General features: G+C 35.7%; 1 protein-coding gene across 4 annotated transcripts in view; it reads left to right on the top strand.

The window, feature by feature from the left end:
- The window catches only part of USP9X (ubiquitin specific peptidase 9 X-linked), a 147,232-nt gene that overhangs the window by 45,147 nt on the left and 81,444 nt on the right, over positions 1-20,641 (top strand). For all 4 annotated transcript variants that reach the window (XM_007991439.3, XM_007991437.3, XM_007991438.3 and 1 more), the window contains exons 5-13: positions 2,277-2,389; positions 4,673-4,891; positions 8,540-8,655; positions 8,846-9,097; positions 9,173-9,311; positions 11,158-11,310; positions 13,067-13,171; positions 16,925-17,131; positions 19,495-19,631. In XM_007991439.3, the coding sequence (XP_007989630.1) occupies positions 2,277-2,389; positions 4,673-4,891; positions 8,540-8,655; positions 8,846-9,097; positions 9,173-9,311; positions 11,158-11,310; positions 13,067-13,171; positions 16,925-17,131; positions 19,495-19,631 (1,441 nt within the window). The remainder of the gene's footprint in view (positions 1-2,276; positions 2,390-4,672; positions 4,892-8,539; positions 8,656-8,845; positions 9,098-9,172; positions 9,312-11,157; positions 11,311-13,066; positions 13,172-16,924; positions 17,132-19,494; positions 19,632-20,641) is intronic.

Here is a 20,641-nt window from a genome sequence, read left to right as displayed (position 1 = left end):
CCACCTCGGCCTTCCAAAGTGCTGGGATTGCAGGCATGAGCTACTTACTGTACCCAGCCAATTTTTTTTTTTTTTTTTTAAATACACAGGAAAGGTGTGATTTTTCTCTTAGAGAATTGAAAGATGAAGTCTGTTTTTGTTAAACCAACAAAAGGAAATCTGGTGTTTTTACTCAGTTGTCCAGAAGAAAAAGTTTAATGCTGGAATTAATCTTTTTTTTTTTACCCCAATGTCTTTGGTCTACTTTAGGTGCAGTTGAGTTATCTAACAGAGGACTACTATTGTAATAATTTTCAATTCATCTTTTAAGATACTGCAGATTAAAAAGCAGTAACATTTCATTTTCTGAAATAGGATGGCTATGGATATGTTATAGTTAACAATAGGCACTATCACAATTGAAATTGATTATTGTCAAAATTAACATGTTTAAGTACAACTCCATGGCAAGAGAAAGTTTGATTTATAATAATTCCCCTCTTTTGTTTAAAGAACGTGTCCTTATGCCTCATTAATCCTGTAGAAGTATACCAAAGTGAAAATATAACACACGGACAGGTTACAGTTGTTTTCACCACTCAAAATTTTTTGTTCTTTTACGCGTTTATTCACCAATTCATCAAAATTTTTTAAAGAAAATATCTTTTTTATCTTAAAAATGTTTACTTTTTATGGGTATATAGTAGGTGTATATATTTTGGGGGTAATGAGATATTTTGATACAGGCATACAATGCGTAATAATCACATCAGGATAGATAAGAGTATCCATTACCTCAAGCATTTATCCTTTGTGTTTCAAACAATCCAATTATACTCTTCTAGTTATTTTAAAATGTACAATTAAATTATTTTTTTACCGTACTCCCTGTTTGGTGCTAACAAGTAACTAGGTCTTATTCTATTTTTTGTACCCATTAACCATCCTGCTATTCTCTACATCCGTGAGTTCAGTTGTTTGATTTTTAGATCCCACAAATGAGTGAGAACATGTGATGTTTGTCTTTCTGTGCTTGGCTTATTTCACTTACCATGGTGACCTTTTGTTCCATCCATGTTGTTGGAAATGACAGGATCCCTTTTTTTTTTAATGGCTGAATAATACTCCATTGTGTATATGTACCACATTTCCTTTATCCATTCGTCCATTAATACTTAGGTTGGTTCAAAATCTTGGCTATTGTGACCAGTGCTGCATCAAACATAGTAGTGCAGATATCGCTTCAATATACTGATTTTCTTTCTTTTGGGCATATCAGCAAATTTTGGAAGACTTCTGTGCTAAGCATGTTCTAAGTCTTGACTGTAAAATGATGGGTAAACACTGATTAATGGTATTTCATTTATTAGCATTGACATTCAGTGGACGTGTATTCCTCCCTCCACCGTATTTTTTTTTTTTCTGAGACCACAGTTATTTTTGACAAGTTCCAAATTTTTAAAAGTTTAAATTAGCCAGGCGTGGTGGCTCAAGCCTGTAATCCCAGCACTTTGAGAGGCCGAGACGGGTGGATCACGAGGTCAGGAGATCAAGACCATCCTGGCTAACACGGTGAAACCCCCTCTCTACTGAAAAATACAAAAAAACTAGCCGGGTGAGTTGGCGGGCGCCTATAGTCCCAGCTACTCGGGAGGCTGAGGCAGGAGAATGGCGTAAACCTGGGAGGCGGAGCTTGCAGTCTCAAAAAAAAAAAAAAGTTTAAATTACCATCTCTTTTGTACTATCCATCAAATAATACTTTCTATACAAATCGAATAGTTTTTTTTTTGTCATTAAGAGTTACAGATTTTCTTTGTTTGGAAGCACATTGCTCTGTTGCCTTTCTAAAATGAGGTGAAATTAAGCAAAGATGTAAAGAAACAGAGACACTGAGATAGAGGCTAATAAGGAAGACAAGATATAATTCATTTTATTTGATCAAACACAGAATAATATAAGGATATTGATGCTAAATGAATGATTTATGAACAAAATAAGATTTTAAAAATTGGGAAATGTTTTTAAGTTCGAAGACTTATTTTCAGGGAGCAAAATTCTATTTAAATTTGCCTCTTCTCATGGTGCTGCTGATCACCATTTTGTGTTTAAGGCTAGTGCCATAATTTGTAACATTTTCAGTTAGTGTTAATATTACTCGGTCAATCTACTTTTATGCAATTAAGTATTTGTTAGCTGTCGGTGAAGTTTTCAGTTACTACCTTTTATTGTATATTGGACAATGTAAAAACAATCAGATAAATATTTTGTTTGCATTAATTTTTCTCACTTTTCCTTAGGCCTTGATGTTAAAAGTGAAGCATGTCAGCGATTTTTCCGAGATGGGCTAACAATATCATTCACTAAAATCCTTACAGATGAAGCAGTGAGTGGCTGGAAGTTCGAAATTCATGTGAGTCTTGTTTTTGACTTTAAAGGATCAGATTTACATAGTGATGCCAGTGATTGGGGAGGGGTATATGTATGTATGTGTGGCTGTGTTATATTTATTCTGTTATAATTGAATTAAAAGGTCTAAAAATGAAAAACTTAAAAATGTTTATAAATTAAGTCTCTTGAAGGCGGCAGCATGGTCATTTAGAGTAAGCATGAGATTTAGAGTTAAACTTGGGTTTAATCTCTCCCCTGGGATCTCAAGTGTCTGTGACCTTAGGCAAGTCATCACATTTCATTGAAAATGTAATGCTATCAATTGTAAGGTACATCACTGTTTTATGGCCTATTAAGAAAAATACTCAAGATGGGGCATTTCATATACATCTGGGACACCAAAGGGTCAGTGTAGAGGTAAATGAGAAAGAACTTGCTATGCAGAAAGGGACAGCAAAAAACCCTGCATGTCTTAACCTTGGCACTTGGTGGAGGGAAGGATTTAAAAAAAAAAAAAAAGTGAAAATCTAAACCACAAGCCAGTATTTACACAGTTTTGTAGTCTGAATTCAAATTATAGTTGTGATACAAAAAGCCCTTAAGTGGAAAATGTAAAGTGGTCTCAAGTTGATAGTGCCCCCAAGTGACTAACAGAAGCAAACACAATTCCTCTTTGCAAATACCTTCCATTTAGGAAAACAGTAATGTATTATTCATTGATTATAAGATAGAGTCAGATTCCAGAGATCTTAAAAAGTGAAAAAAAAGTATATGTCCCAGACTGATAAAATGCCGTCATTACTCTAAGTCTCTGTTACTTTTGTTTTTTTTGTGTGTGTGTTTTTTTTTCCTGAGACAGAGTCTCGCTCTGTCTCCCAGGCTGGAGTGCAGTGGTGCGATCTCAGCTCCCTGCAACCTCCGCCTCCCAGGTTGAAGCGACTCTTCTGCCTCAGCCTCCCGAGTAGCTGGAACTTAGGTGTGCGCCACCATGCCTGGCTAATTTTTGTATTTATAGGAGAGATGGGGTTTCACCATGTTGGCCAGGCTGGTCTTGAACTCCTGTCCTCAAGTGATCCGCCTACCTCAGCCTCCCAAAGTGCTGGGATTACAGGTGTGAGCCCCCATGCCCGGCCTCTGTTCTTTTGTATACTGTGTAAGTGGTCATGTCAAGCAGATAATGTTTTTGTGGCCTGTAACCTATTTCCCAAATATGACCATAGCATAAAAATTCCACATTTTCTAGCCGGTGGCTCATGCCTGTAATCCCAGTACTTTGGGAGGCCGAGGCAGGAGGATCACTTGAGGTCCCGAGTTCGAGACCAGCCTGACCAACATGGAGAAACCCCGTCTCTACTAAAAATACAACATTAGCCGGGTGTGGTGGCACATGCCTGTAATCCCATCTACTCCGGAGGCTGAGGCTGGAGAATGACTTGAACCTGGGAGGTGGAGGTTGCTGTGAGCTGAGATCGTGCCATTGCACTCCAGCCTGGACAATAAGAGCGAAACTCCATCTCAAAAAAAAAAAAATTCCACATTTTCTGATTTAACATGTAATTTTATAGGTGTAGAAAGGGAAACTTTGGAAGTGGAGTCAGACTTTTGCATTTGACATTTAGCTAGCAGATTTATCTTGGATGATTGACATATTGTATTTTATTTATTTTTATTTTTTGAGACAGAGTCTTGCTCTGTTGCCCAGGCTGGAGTGCAGTGGCGCCATCTTGGCTTCCTTGGAACCTCTGCCTCCTGGGTTCAAGCTGTTCTCATGCTTCAGCCTCCTGAGTAGCTGGGACTACAGTCACATGGAAGCACACGTGGCTAATTTTTGTATTTTTAGTAGAGACACGGTTTCACCCTGTTGCCCAGGCTGATCTCAAACTCCTGGCCTCAAGTGATCCACTCTCCTCAGCCTCCCAAAGTGTTGGGATTAACAGTCGTGAGCCACTGTGCTCAGCCTGACATATTGTTTAGATTTTAGAATTGCTGCCTCTCGTGTACAAATTCCAGAGAGAAAAAATAGTAACTTGCATCTTATCTGTGGACGTAGAGCAGGAATAGATAACTTACGGTGCCTCTTGTATTTTTTAAGCCATAGCAAATGGCTTTTGAAAGTACCATCTAAATTATGAAGTAAACAAATTCTAACTTGTCCTTTGATAATCAGTTTGATCCCAGTATTAATGAAATGGTTAGAAAAATGGAGAGATCATTATTTGTTAGGATACGATTAATATTGAAGATATTTCTGTTTGAAATTGCAGTGTTTTGATCTTGTAAATTGCCTTTCCTCCTCATGTAACAGAGGTGTATTATTAACAATACTCATCGTCTGGTGGAGCTATGTGTGGCCAAGTTGTCCCAAGACTGGTTTCCACTTTTAGAACTTCTTGCCATGGCCTTAAATCCTCATTGCAAATTCCATATCTACAATGGTACACGTCCATGTGAATCAGTTTCCTCAAGTGTTCAGTTGCCTGAAGATGAACTCTTTGCTCGTTCTCCAGACCCTCGATCACCAAAGGTGTGTTGGTTTGTTATTTTCAAAATTAAATAATACAATTGTTTTGCTCTGACACAGAATCTTCAATGATCTGTATTTAAAGTGTGACAATGAAATAACACTTTAAATGAAAATACACCCAACCAGAAGCCTTTTTCGTAGCTTTGTCATTCTGGTTCTGTCTTTGTTTTTTCTGCATGTATAATTATCCCCATTGTCTTCTGTCCAGCCTCTTTAGAAGTAGTCATAATTTGGGTTAGTAGGAAACACTGTATTTTTTCTTTGAAATAGAGTAGGAGATTATTTCTTTGACCAAGGACTCAAGTGTTGTTCTGTAGGGCCATGATCATTTTAGGCATTCCAAGATTTTGACTCCAAAATCAAGTATATCCTCTAAATACCTAATAATACATCATAAAATTACAGAAATTGTTAATGAAATCAATATAGTAAATCTTCCAAATCTCACTTAAATATCTATATTCGGTACATAAATGTAAATTTTCTATATTGGTGTAAACAGACTATATACTTCATAGTCTGTTTGAAGTCATAGATGAAGTGAAAACTTCATCCCGAAATGCTGCTGCTTTTAATAAATATTAAGTAATTTAAAAATTTTAGATTTTAGGGAGACATTTTTAATATTATAGGTCTTGTACAAATTTCCCTTTTTCTATCCAGCCAGAAAAATTTTGTCATACATTATGCAGAACTTGGTTTATTCTTCTAATAAGCTGAGGTTATCAAAAACATGTCAAACATAAGTTGAGATTTTCTGATATTTCCCAGTTCATATAGTTGCCACTAGATGGCTTATTTTTGCTTGAGTAGATCCGGTTAATATCTTAATAATGGCAATCTTCAAAATGAAAATTTTAATCTATACCTGTATTTCTTTTTAAATTTTACTTTTTTTTTTTTTTTGCTCTATGTGCCAGTAATCCACAACTTAAGAGACTCAGAGGAAACAAAACTTGATTTGGCAATGCTAAATGTAAAATTTTTAGATGACTTCTGGTTGAAGATAGTTTTATATCTTCGAAGTATAGTTCTTGCTATTAAACTTATAAAATACAGTGACTGGGAGAGTAGTTAGCCTTTCAAAGCCTTCAAGAGTACAATTTTAAAAAATATAGCCCAAAATATAGTTGTGAATCAAAGAGAAGCATATTCTATGGAGTTACCTACACATTTACTTGCTGTTGAAGTAAGAGAAATTTTATACAGCTAGATAAGTCTTCTATAAATCTGATTAAAAGGGGACATATTTGGCAGAATCTTCAACCATGTCTCTAGTTGGATGCAGATGTCATGATATAATGAAAAATCTAAGGGATATATAATAGCCTCCATATGTTTTTTTTAATCCTGTTCTTCAAAGGTGGTAGTGGCAAAATTCAGATCATCAGACTTAGTCGATGGAGGTAAACTTTCTAAGCTGTAGATTCACTTTCGGATACTGTTTGTAATGAGTTTCATTTACCTTTGAGAAATTTGAGTTACAGAGCTTAAAAGTCTGTTTTATTAGGAATATTTTTGAGCCTTAATCTTAATCATTTTCTAGAGCTGTTGGTAGGTCTTCTGTTCTACTTCAAATTCTCTCTACACCCCCTACCCTCCTGGGACATTGAACCTCTGTGGCCTCAACTTTTGACCCATGAGAAAGCTAAAGCTGTCAGGACTATCTCTGAGAGTGTTTCCTGTTCCCCATCTTCCCCCAAGATGTGTGAAGATGTTTAAATGAGATTATTTATTCAAACATTTAAAATATAATAAAAACTTCATTGGTTGTGACAAAAGGTCTCAGGTGAAATTCACCATGCTATTTTTGAGAAAAGGAACTTGTAGTAATAGAAAACTGTGTGGAAAGCATATGGTGAATTGTAGGCTATGTGGTCATTTTGAATTTTCTATTTAAGGTGACTGATCTTTCTCTGCCAGTCTTGACGACTTAGAGCCAGCCAGAGAAGGAAAGCTGTTGTTGGCAGCTGCTGAAGCTAGCCTATTAGCCTCAGTTTGAAGCACTCTATCTGAATATTCCCAATTGTTTTAAGTGTACATTGCAGCCAAAGAAATACAGAAAGATTAGCTTTAGACTAATTCTTTACTGTGTCCACACCTGCTGTTTTACAAATATTGTAGCTATCAAGTATATCAATCTAATACTCTCATTATAGTTACTGAAGAAATAAAATATATTACATAATGAGCATGTACTTTCTTACAATTGCTGAATGACAAAAGGGATCTGGTGAATTAAGTACTCAAGAGTTTTAATGGTTTTGAATTAGCCTTTCATGACTAAAAAGGAAAACACTATTATATTGAAATATGGTAATGGATTTATTAGAGAATTTAGTTCATTCATATTCTTTTAAAACCATATAAAAATTAGCAGTAGGCCAGGCAAGGTGGCTCATGCCTGTAATCCTAGCACTTTGGGAGGCCAAGACGGGTGGATCACCTAAAGTCAGGAGTTCGAGACCAGCCTGGCTAACATGGTGAAACCCCATCTCTACTAAAAATACAAAAATTAGCCAGGCGTGGTGGTGCGTGGCTATAATCACAGCTACTTGAGAGGCTGAGGCAGGAGAATCGCTTGAACCCGGGAGGCAGAGGTTGCTGTGAGCCGATATCGCACCATTGCACTCCAGCCTGGGCGACGAGTAAAACTCCATCTCAAAAAAAAAAAAAGAACACTGGCATTACCTATCATATTTTCTTTTTAAACAAACATTGGAAATACAGCCATTTATTTAGCATCTTTACTTTTTCCTATATATTTTTTAAAAATAGTTGTAGAAATTATTTTTGCTTAAGGCTTAGAAGAGAAATTGTCTCTCTTGTCCCTTGTTTTCCAGTGGCTTCTAAAACATGGCCTAAATTTTAGAAGGTGGCAAGGTGTGAAAGGTTTTCTTAGGTACATTAATTTCTACGTATATTTGATTCTTATATCTGTGTAGCCTTTTAATTCATCTTAAGTTTTTACATACAGACATGCTTTTAACCTCACAACTGTTGTTTTGTGCCAGCTGTATGGTACTTTGAGCTACAGCTCTTCCTTAGTTCATCCTGTTGCGTGGTGTTACTTCTAAGATAAGGAGAACTGGGTGCAAATCGTATAAGCAAAAGTATCAACCAGCATATTCTACTTAGGAACAATAGATAGTAATACCAGGCCTTAGTTTTTAATTGACAATTCACTCTCAGGCTATTAGTTACTATGTTTATAGGGAAATTTTAATATTTTACAACTAAACAAGAAGTAGATTCAAAATTCATTACTAAGTAGCTTCTTCTTAACTCTCTTGAAGTCTATCTGCCTCCTGAAAATTATTTTAATATAAAAGACTTTCCAGTAATTAGAAGGTATTCATTCTTACATGGTGGGATATCTGAAATAGGAGCATGTCTTCTAATTCCTGTTCACCACTTACATTGGTACAAACAGACCGAACTGTGCCCCAGTGATTTAATCTATACTTGCTACGTATACTGCTTCTGTCTCACAGATGGAATTACTGTGAACAAAATGCAATGTTTTGTGGTCCTTTGAAAGATGATTTGTTTTACTGAATTTACTATTTCCAGTATATTTCAAGAAGGCTTTAGTGCTTTTTACCCCTTGAAGTAGGAAGTTAACTTTTTTCATTAATTGTGTTACAGGGTTGGCTAGTGGATCTTCTCAACAAATTTGGCACTTTAAATGGGTTCCAGATTTTGCATGATCGTTTTATTAATGGATCAGCATTAAACGTTCAAATAATTGCAGCCCTTATTAAGTAAGTTACATTTAAAAATCAATGTTTAGTGCACCGTAGAATTGCTGGTTTTTGCTTCATAAAAATTGGGTTTTTCAAGTGTGGTTTCTTCAACTAATAACTTGGATTTTTAAAAAGTAATAGAGTTTAGTCCTAAATTGATTTTAAGAAATTGCGTATTTACAGGAGTTTTATATGTTTCTTATTTCAGACCATTTGGGCAATGCTATGAGTTTCTTACTCTTCATACAGTGAAAAAGTACTTTCTTCCAATAATAGAAATGGTTCCACAGTTTTTAGAAAACTTAACTGATGAAGAACTGAAAAAGGAAGCAAAGAATGAAGCCAAAAATGATGCTCTTTCAATGATTATTAAATCTTTGAAGAATTTAGCTTCAAGGGTTCCAGGACAAGAAGAAACTGTTAAAAACTTAGAAATATTTAGGTTAAAAATGATACTTAGGTAAGATACTTACCTCTTGAAATAATTATTTATGCCGATTTTAGAATCATACTTATCACTGAATTTTTCTTACAGATTATTGCAAATTTCTTCTTTCAATGGAAAGATGAATGCCCTGAATGAAGTTAATAAGGTGATATCTAGTGTGTCATACTATACCCATCGACATGGTAATCCTGAGGAGGAAGAGTGGCTCACAGCTGAACGAATGGCAGTGAGTCTTTCGATTCTTCTTTATATGAATAAGAATCTACTTAAGACAAAAAATTAGAATAGCTCTAGCTAAAAAAATTAGTAGTAGTAACATTTTGAAGTAAACTGGAATTGGGAGGTGTTTTGATTGATTTATAACTCTGTTAATCCCGATAACTTTTTGAAATAACATAGTTTATTATTTGGTAGTGATATGAGTAACTTTAAAACATCTTTGATAAACTTAGTGATGAATGTGGCATTCTGAAGTAATTACTAGTTTGTTGGAGGGTGGGAAGTTGGTTGAAATGGAGTAGGTAGAGTTGATCTAGAAAATGGATTGGGTAGTATCTGCTACCTTATAAAGTGGCCTATTGTTCATTTGCCATTTACAGTTAAACGTTTTAAAACAGGAAATAAAATTACCAGAATAAGATCTACACAAATTGTTTCATCACGATTTTGAGAATTTTATTTTGATATTGAAATTTTAGGAAACTTTATGTACCATAGATACTTTGTATGATATTGTTTTGAAATGAGTAAGTATGCCATCTAAGTTACAGTGCCAATATTTTTTGAATGTATATTGTGTGACAGTCTTGGGAAAACATCTATAGGAGAACTGTCCTTGCCCTCAAGGAGCCCTCACTTTAATAGGGGAGATAGTGATTAGAGTGTGTTAAAATGTATGTGGAGACTGCTTAGATACTGCCGTGTTAGGGGGTCGGGGTAGACATTTAGTTTCATACATATGATGTACGTATCTGCCTCGTGGAAAGTCCAGCACAGAGCTATTCAAAGTGTGGTCTGAAGACTGGTGCTGATTCTTGAACAAGTCCTAGGTAGGACAGAAAACAGCAGTGAAGTGTTTAGAAACTTTAGTTGCAGTTTGACATTGTGACATTCTTATTGTGTTTTACAAAAGTATCTGTGGCTCTGCAGTGGCTCACGCATGTAATCCCAGTACTTTGGGAGGCCGAGGAGAGATTGCTTGAGGTCAGGAGTTCAAGAGCAGGCTGGGCAACAAAGCAAGACCCTGTCTTTATATTAAAAATATATGTGTATATATGTAGAATAACATAAAAACAACTATCTGCAACAGATTAGACATTAAAAACTGGCTCTTTATCAGCTGAGACATGTACTTCTCTAGCACATTTTGGGCCTAACTACTTTTTATTCTCAGTAAGCTAAATACTACAAAATCATATAGTGTGGATTACTCCCTGTTTGTAGCATGAGTTAGCACTTTATTCTATTGCTGTAGATCAAATGAATGCTAGTTGAGCAAGCTAGCACAGTGTTACAGAAAAACAGACTGTGGAAGCATATGACTTGATTCATATTCCAATTCTAGCATCTGTGAGCCTGTTTACATTTTGTAATATAATAATGTATCTCTGACTAGGATTGTTTGGAAAATTAAAGAGAGAATGGATAAGCAGTAATAGTGCCTAGAATATGATAATTGTTAATAAATAAAAGTAAAAAATAGAATGCCTTTTTACCCAAGGTCAAAACATAATTCTGGGGCAAAATTGGGATAAAGAACCAAAGATCCTAAAATTGGTCCTGTACCCACCCTACCATGGTGATTGTGTACTTAAATAATATTTTTCTGAGTAAATGCTGGAGTGTAGAATCTTTTTAATTTCAGTATTTCTAATTTATGGGAAGATTTCTGTATGTGCAAAATTGTTATAAAATTTCATAATTTTCCATTAAAGCAACACATAAGTATATTTTATCAGTATTATATTTTGTAAATGTGTTTTAAATTTCCTTATATTTAATAATAGTGTAAGCAATTAAGAAAAAATTGTTTTAATTTCTGCTTTCAAACACGTTTTTGAATTAACATTTAGGAATGGATACAGCAGAACAATATCTTATCCATAGTGTTGCGAGATAGTCTTCATCAGCCACAATATGTAGAAAAGTTAGAGAAGATTCTTCGTTTTGTAATCAAAGAAAAAGCTCTGACCTTACAGGACCTTGATAATATCTGGGCAGCACAGGTAAGGAATTTAAAGTGATGGCTATTTAGTTTTTTAAATAAAGATACTAAAAACTGAATAAATACAGTAGTAGCTGTCATGAAGTGGATGCAGGCTTGTATTGTTTGACTTTGAGAATATTTAAATGCTTGTTACCTTGCCAGGAATCTTTTTGAAATAACTAATAATCTTTTAAAAATAAAAATATTCTTTTATCTGTATTTGATAAAGGTTGAGAATTTGTCAGTGGCTTTTCGTTTTCTTTTTCTTTTTTTTCCTTCCTTTCTTTTTGGGACGGAGTCTTGCTGTGTTGCCCAGGCTGGAGTGCAGTGGCACGATCTTGGCTCACTGCAAGCTCTGCCTCCCAGATTCACGCCATTCTCCTGCCTCAGCCTCCCAAGTAGCTGGGACGACAGGTGCTTGCCACCACACCCGGTTAATTTTTCGTAATTTTTAGTAGAGGCGGAGTTTCACTGTGTTAGCCAGGCTGGTCTCGATCTCCTGACTTCATGATCCACCCGCCTGGGTGTCCCAAAGTGCTGAGATTACAGGTGTGAGCCACCGCGCCCGGCTGTCTGTGGTTTTAAATAAAGGTGCAAACAGTAAAATCATAAGGAGTGTCTATTGAAAGAGAGTAAAGACATCTGTAATTGGTTTCTTCATAGATTTAATAGAAAGCAAAAACCTCCAGTGTCTGGAGAATTAAATCACTTGATTATTTATAAAGACCTGTAACAATTATTCCAGAGGATTTATAACTCTTCAGAAGGATTAGTAACCTTTTTAGTTGTTGAGTTGGAGACTGCAACTCCTTCTACTAATGACAGTTTTCTAATCATGGATTTCTTGGGAAGCATTATTGAGTTGTAGATTATAAAGCTTTGTTTTTTTTTAGTTGATAAAAACCAAGAAAACAGCTTTGCCTTTGAGTGCTTAAGGTTCCAGTTTTTAAACAATATTGTTAGTGTGCCTTATTTTTTTTTTATTTTTATTTTTATTTTTTTTGGTGAGACAGAGTCTCGCTCTGTCGCCCAGGCTGGAGTGCACTGGCGCAATCTCGGCTCACCGCAAGCTCCGCCTCCCAGGTTCACACCATTCTCCTGCCTCAGTCTCCCGAGTAGCTAGGACTACAGGCGCCCACCACCACGCCTGGCTAATTTTTTGTATTTTTAGTAGAGACGGGGTTTCACCGTGTTAGCCAGGATGGTCTCGATCTCCTGACCTTGTGATCCACCCGCCTCAGCCTCCCAAAGTGCTGGAATTACAGGCGTGAGCCACCGCGCCTGGCCTAGTGTGCCTTATTTTTCTATTTGCAATATTAAAATTGTCATGTTAAATTAAATAAATTGTATTAAAGGTTTGTATGAACTGCCAAAGTACACATTAGCTATATTTATTATATCATGAAATTAAGTTGCCAGGTTTTAGATGGCAGTTCTAAAGCATTTTATAATGTTAGTTTTTTTTTGTTTTTTTTTTTTTTTTTTTTTGAGGCAGAGTTTCGCTCTGTTGCCCAGGCTGGAGTGCAGTGACTTGGTAACAGCTCACTGCAACCTCCGCCTTCTGGGTTCAAGTGATTCTCCTGCCTCAGCCTCCCGAGTAGGTGGGATTATAGGCATTTGTCACCACGCGGGCTGTGTTAGGAATTTTCTTGTGTTACACAGTTAAATGAAGGAGATAAGAGTACTTTATTAATAGTTGTCTGTAAGCAGTATACACTACCTAATCTGTTACTCAGATTCTAGTGTGTTGTGATTTTGTTTTTGTTTTTCAATAGGCGGGGAAACATGAAGCCATTGTGAAGAATGTACATGATCTCCTGGCAAAATTGGCATGGGATTTTTCTCCTGAACAACTTGATCATCTTTTTGATTGTTTTAAGGTAATTGTTAACATAGCAAAATATTACCATTCTATTTCAAATATAATTGATTAATTAGATCTGTGAATTACTTTTAGCCAATAAATACTTCAATAGAAATCCCATTAAACAGTCTGTGGTGTGAAGGAATTGGCCATTGTTTTCTTTTCCAACGAGAACTTGATTTTCATTTTCTTAATAGCCCCCATAAGGGAAACTCAGGCTATCACTTTTTACTTCTTTCCCTGGTAGTTTCTATTTTAGTTACAGGTTCAAGGAAATTGTAGGACTACAGGGAAGGATGATTGGTTGCAATAAACAGTAAGATGACAGCAAGAGAATACCAATATCTTGGTATTCTGGGGTCATATGTACAAGCAAAATATGAGTTAATCAAAATGTAACTGATAAGGTAGCCCAAGAACTCGTCCTACAGTCATATCTGCATTGATGCCATCATGTTGGGTTTTGAGGCCATGTTTTGTAACATCTTTGATTAGTTGCCAGGGTTAGGTTTGTGAAAGCTCAAGTGGTTAGTGAATTTGTGGATTAAGAACATAAAGACTTTTTGGCAGTTTGCGCTAAGGGGTGTTCTATTAACAACTGGCATTAGATCATTAGGTCACCAAGGTTTCTTGTTAAAAATAGCAATTATACCGACTAGTGGGAACATAAATTGCTATAGCCACTTTGGGAAATACTTGGTATTTCTGGTAAAGTTTAAGATTCTCATAACTCATCAGTTTGACTTCTGAATATACACTTGAGAAACTCATGCTTATGTACACCGGGGTACGTGTTCAACAACACTTGTAGCAGAATTACTAGTAATAGCAAAAAAACCTGCTATGTAGGATAGATAAAGCATAAAATAGATAAATTATGGAATGTTTATACAGTGCAATATTTCACGGCAATGAAAGAGCAACTCAACCATATGGAGGAGTCTAATAAACAGAAGGTTGAAGAAAGGAATAAAGCCACACAGTAATTCATACACCTTGATTACATTAATGTAAAGTTCTGAAATGGGCACAGCTGGTTTCTGGGGCATTACTTGCCGTGTATTATTTTTTACCTGGGTACTAGTTACCCAGGTGTTTACATTGTGTACCGTAATGTTGGTATATGCTCGTACTTTTCTAGATACGTATTTCACAGTAGAAGAAAAAATACCATTTTTACTGGCTTCCATCACACATATTAAATCAGATCAGTAGGTAATGAAACCCAAGAGTCTGTATTTTTAAGTAAGTTTCACAGACAAGTCTTAAGGTCATTAAAGCTTTGCTTTATGGAAAAATCGCTGCTTTATGGAAAATTTTATTTTGAAGGGAACAAAGTATTGAGTGAATCTTTTGTGTGGTTTTTATATATTTTGTTTCTATGCATGTAAAAGTAAAACTTACATACTTTTTCCATCCATTGAAATATCTCAAAGGCAGCTGAGGAAATAATAGAATTGGTTATCATGGGCACTGTAAAGATAAAGACTTCTGAAATGATATGTGATCAGTGATGCCTTTGATGAAAGAAGTAAAAAAAGGGGTTGATTGTTATTGTGTCTCCTGTATCCCTCCTCTTCTCAGGATAGTCTAAATACAATAATGGTCTTAATATAATAATAACTCTTCATGTTTTTTCCCCTTTGGCTTAACATACGTTTATTGAGCACTTGTCATTTCGTAACAAGCACTTTTTTCCCAAGGTGTTGGTAAATCTGGCAATTCTTATGGAGTGTTGAAAGTTTCTGCTAAAGATGATTTTGAAAGGAAGCAATGAAGTCTGAGTCACCTTGTGATTCTTTGCAGATTGCAACCAAATGATTCCATCCTTCTGGGTTAGACTTTGCTTTATGTCCTTGGCCTAGTTTTTAAACATTAGTCTAGTTTTTAAACATTTGAGTTCTAAGTAAGTTTCATATCTTTGCCAGCACTTGTTCGTGTCAGAGTTCTGAATTTTTGACAATCTTCTTGGTGTTTGAAATGTTACCTCGTTGTGCTTTTAGTTTTTATATCCCTTGATCAATGATGAGATTGAGTATCTTTTTGTATATTTTTTGAGCTGTTCACTTTTTTTTTTTCCCTCTTTTGGTGAATGCCTGTTCAAGTCTTTTGTCTATTCCCCCGCCCCTGGCCCCATGGCATTATTTGTATTTTTTTTTTATTGTAGTTCTTGATATATTTTGAATGCTAATCCTTGTCAGTTCAAGAGTTACAAATAATTTCTCCCAGTTTGGTTATCTTTTTCACTCACTCGATGGTTGCATTGGTTGAACAGATGTTCTTAATTTCTCCTTTCATGTGGTTTGTATCTCTAAAAGATGAGTACATGAAAAAATTCACAATACCATTATGTACCTAAAAAACAATAATTCCTTAATATCATAGTGTTAAAACTTCCAGTTGTCTTAGATCATACGTCTTCATTTTAGAAGTGAGTTTTGATCAGGATCCTGGTGTAGTCCATGTGTATGTCTTTTAAGTCTCTTTGAAACTAGCTTCCTTCTTTTTTACTTTCCCTGCAATTTATTTGTTGAAGAAACTGGATCGTTTGTTGCCTTGGTGTCTGTCAATAGTTTTGATACAGAAGGTTTTGCTTTTTATTTTACTAGAGCATATCTTAAGTGGTGGTGTGCTTTTCCTTGAGGAGGAATACCTAGTTGTCTCTCTTTTTGTTATGTGAGCCAGATGTTTTTAATTGTAATCTGATATTTAAGTCTTATATTCTTAGCTGTTGTCATATTTCTTTTGTTATTTTGTGTAGACTGAAAGGAAATAGAAATGGGCGCTCACATCATCTTTGAAGACGTACCATATTAGTAATTCCATTGAACGGATCTTCTCTCATTAACTTAATCGTTCTTTTTTTTTTTTTTTTTTTTTTTTTTTTTTTTTTTGAGACAATCTCTCTCTGTCACCCAGACTGGAGTGCAGTGGCACGATCCCAGTTCACTGCCTCCTGGATTCAAGCAATTCTCCTGTCTCAGCCTCCCGAGTAGCTGGGATTACAGTCATGCGCCACCACGCTCAGCTAATTCTGTATATTTAGTAGAGATGGGGTTTCACCATGTTAGCCAGGCTGATCTTGAACTCCCGACCTCAGGTGATCCGCCCGCCTGTGTCTCCCAAAGTGCTGGGATTATAGGCGTGAGCCACTGCGCCCAGTCAGCTTAATCGTTCTTCTACTGTTTGATGTGTTAGGTTCATTTCAGTTTATTTTCTAATAAACACTGATTAGCAACTTAGTCCATTTTCTGCTGCTATAACAACACCACAGACTGGGTAATTTATAAAGAACAGAATTTTATTTGGCTTATGGTTCTGGAGGTTGGGAAGTACAAGAGGCATGGTGCCAGCTTAATCATGAGTTTTGGAGGGGACATTCAAACCATAGCAGTAACTTTACTCATAAAGCTTTTCCCATGTTGCTTAGCAGCATCCCTGGTCTCTACTCACTAAATGCCATTAGTACCCTGCCCTTCCACAAGCATGATAACCATGTTGTATTACAGTACCATTTTAGAGGTTTTAAAAAAATGTATTTTAGAGTTTTTAATTGGATGTCTTCTAAATTGAAATAATGTATCATTTATTTTTCATTTTTGGAATTTACCCTATAAAAAAAACCAGGCTAACTGTATTTTCAGATCTCACTTGAATAATTCTGTGCTTAGCTACATTTCTTTTGATGAATTTGAATATAGTTAACCTGGTGACAATTTATGAAGTGGTGACTAAATATGTGTTTTCATGTCACTTATTTTTTTTCCAGGCCAGTTGGACAAATGCGAGTAAAAAGCAACGTGAAAAGCTACTTGAGCTGATACGTCGTCTTGCAGAAGATGATAAAGATGGTGTGATGGCACACAAAGTGTTGAACCTTCTGTGGAATCTGGCTCACAGTGATGATGTGCCTGTAGATATCATGGACCTGGCTCTCAGTGCCCACATAAAAATACTAGATTACAGTTGCTCCCAGGTAAGAGTATACTGCTTTGCTCACTTTTTGTCACCTTTCCCCTTCCCCCTTCAGTTAGGATGGCTTAGTTACAGGATGGTTCTATGTTACTCTGACATTGTTAGTTTTTAAATGATCTTCCAGAGTTGAACAAAAAAGTTCATTAGTCTGCCTTCCTTAGAATGTGTACATTAAGGTTTTGTGACTCATGTGAAAAGCATTTTAGTCTCCTTAAGAGAAAGTATAAACAGAACAGATTATACAGTGGTGGTGTTACCAAGTGTATGGTTTTGAAATGCCAGTTTTGAATAGAATTCGAATATTAAAGCTGATTAGGGACTTCAGAGGGAAGAGAAATGAGGTTTTCTTTGCTCATAGGGAAGTTAAGAAAAATTAATAGAATTTCCTAACCATTAAAACATTCAGTGCCTCCACAATGAGCAAATCACACAATTTCCCTACAGTCTAATTTGTAGCATGTGTATTTTTTAACACATGGTAAAGTGAACATTGAGTAATTTCTCACATGTTAATAAAACTATTTGTTACACTGATGAACTGGTATTTAGGTAAGAGCCAAGGAAAGCTCAGGAAGGTGTATTAATGTAGATACTACTCAGGTTTTGACTGTAATTATTTGTGACAGTTCGTTAAGTATTCAGCAAATTAAATAGTAATAAAGGCCTTGAGTATAAATTATTTCATTAAATCAAGGGTCCTTCTGAGGAGTCTTGAATCAGAGCAGTACATTTGCTATCAGGGCTTTTAACTGGTAACTTCTCTTTTAAATATCTATTAGTATCAGTGCCTGGCATAGTGATTTACACATTCATTCATGAATAGTTACTGAATTTCACTGAATTTAGTAGACTGTTGCCTTTTTTCAACTTCAACTTTCATTTATTGTTTGGGAAAATTTTTTTTAAAGTAATTCTCCAACTGCCACCTTTTCCCTTCTTGCCAAAACTGCTGTCAAAGTGTACATTTGATCATAAATATTTTCATGGCCTTAAAAATGTACACACTATTAAACTCAGCAATTCTACTTAGATAAATTTCTTCTCAGAAATAGTGAAAAAGGATACAAAGAGGTACCCACAAGGACATTCATTAGTGTTTATGGACATGAACACGTGGAAGCCACCTGAATAATTACTTTTTTTTTTTTTTTTTTTTTTTTTTTTTTGAGACGGAGTCTTGTTCTGTTGCCCAGGCTGGAGAGTACAGTGGTGCAATCTTGGCTCACTGCAACCTCCGCCTCCCAGGTTTAAGCAATTTTCCTGCCTCGGCCTCCCCAGTAGCTGGGATTACGGACGCGTGCCACCACGCCCAGCTAATTGTTTTGTATTTTTAGTAGAGACTGGGTTTCACCATGTTGGTCAGGCTGGTCTCGAACTCCTGACCTCAAGTGATCCACTCGCCTCGGCCTCCCAAAGTGGTGGGATTATAGGCATGAGCCACAGCTCCCAGCTGTGAATAATTACTAATAGTTTATACAAGGTTGTATTATGGAGCCATTAAAAGGATTAATATCACTTCAGAGTATGATCCTAATTTTGCTACCAAAAAAGGAATATCTGCATTACAAAATAATCCCAAACTTGAGGGGTTTCAGGAAAAAAAAAAAAACTCCACAAAATTGTTTTCCTTTCCTTGTATGCAAAAGTAAAATAATTCGAGCTTACAAAATTGTTAGTCACACAAACTTGCAGTTGTGATTCCTATTGACTTTAGGGGAAGAGCTGAAGTAACTAAGGTTTGAGAAGTAAAATATCATAATCGAAATAATTTTGAGTTTATAACATTCTTAATTTAATTTTTAACAGTTTATATCTGCCTCTGTCCTTTTTCTCTCCTTGTATGTATGTTTCTTTATTTTGATTTTGGTGATTATTTTTAAATGTAGTTGTCATTGTATTTATTTTCTTAGTCAAATATACATTTTCAGTGTTCTTCACTCTACTAAAAGATGGCCCATTTAGAGTAGAGTAACAGGGTCTTGTTATGTATTAATTCTGGATTTTATGATATGGTAGAATCTCTTAAAATGCTGGCTAAATTCCTACCCTCTGGCAAACTTGGAAAATCAAACTTTCTGTCAGTGTGACTAATACTTAGGATCTGCAGTGTGTGCAGATCAATTTCAGTCCATATAATACAAAGCTTTTATAACAGTGCTGGGCTTTTTGGAGTTTTGGTAGTAAATGTGAAATAAAAACAAACTTAAAGCTTTTATTATTTAAACTCTTTACTGTAATTACAACATGATGCTTGTGTTGCTAATCTTAAAAGAAAAGCTTTTATTTTACAATTCTCAAAATAATTTGAAAATAAAATTCTCCTGAGTATTGATCTGTTTAAAACATTGAAATCATTTGTTTAAGGACCGTGATACACAAAAGATCCAATGGATAGATCGCTTTATAGAAGAACTTCGCACAAATGACAAATGGGTTATTCCCGCCCTGAAACAGATTAGAGAAATTTGTAGTTTGTTTGGTGAAGCGCCTCAAAATTTGAGGTAAGACTTTTTAACATAGAAAATTTCAATATTTAAATTTATGTACTTTATTGAAAAGAAACAGCATATCGGCTGGCAAATGCAAATTTTTCAATTAGTGGAGTGAGAAGAGTCTATATAAGAAGTGTTTGAAACAAAAGAATCCTTTATTATATCTATCTCCTTTGTTTTATTAATGAGGAAGTAAGCCACAGTTAAGTGATAAATATCAGAATCAAGATAATATTGCTTTTGGGTTCTTGGTTCAGAATTATTATTATATACATACCATATTTCCAGCAAGTATGCCAAGAAGTTTCATGGCATGTCTTTAAAGTTGGATTAGACCACAAGGACATTTAAATTGATGAAAGATGACAAGATACAGTTTCATAATTTTTAAACATTTGTTTTAGTTAAATTTCTTTTTAATAGCTGTCTTTATACTATCTTAGGTGTCAAATTCTGGTTACTGAAATAGTTTGTCCTATTTTCTGGTAATAGAATTGGAACTGATAACATGAAAAGGAAAAATAATGTGAAGAGAAAGAGAGCAGGGTGCAATAGAAGGAATATTCACAGTGGAGTCAGGATTTCTAGGTGTGAATCTTGGGTCAAACCAGTAATTTAATCTTATAAAAATTCTGTAAAGAATCATGTTTGGCCTGGTGTGGTGGCCCACCCCTATAATCCTAGAACTTTGGGAGGCCGAGGAGGGTGGATCACCTGAGGCCAGGAGTTTGAGACTAGCCTGGCCAACATGGCGAAACCTTGTCTTTACTAAAAATACAGAAATAAGCCAGGCGTGGTGGCGTGCGCCTATAGTCCCAGCTACTCGGGAGGCTGAGGCACTAGAATCGCTTGAGCCTGGGAGGCAGAGGTTGCCGTGAACTGAGATTGCACCACTGCGTTCCAACTTGAGCAACAGAGTGAGACTGTCTCAAAAACAAAACAAAACAAAACATGTTTTGTTTATATGTAAGATTAAATGAGTGCCAGGATCCTTTACAGCTGTACATTACTATGATTAT

This window comes from Chlorocebus sabaeus, chromosome X, assembly GCF_047675955.1.
Source record: "Chlorocebus sabaeus isolate Y175 chromosome X, mChlSab1.0.hap1, whole genome shotgun sequence".
Lineage (NCBI taxonomy): Eukaryota > Metazoa > Chordata > Mammalia > Primates > Cercopithecidae > Chlorocebus > Chlorocebus sabaeus.
This window is presented reverse-complemented; position numbering and strand designations above follow the sequence as displayed.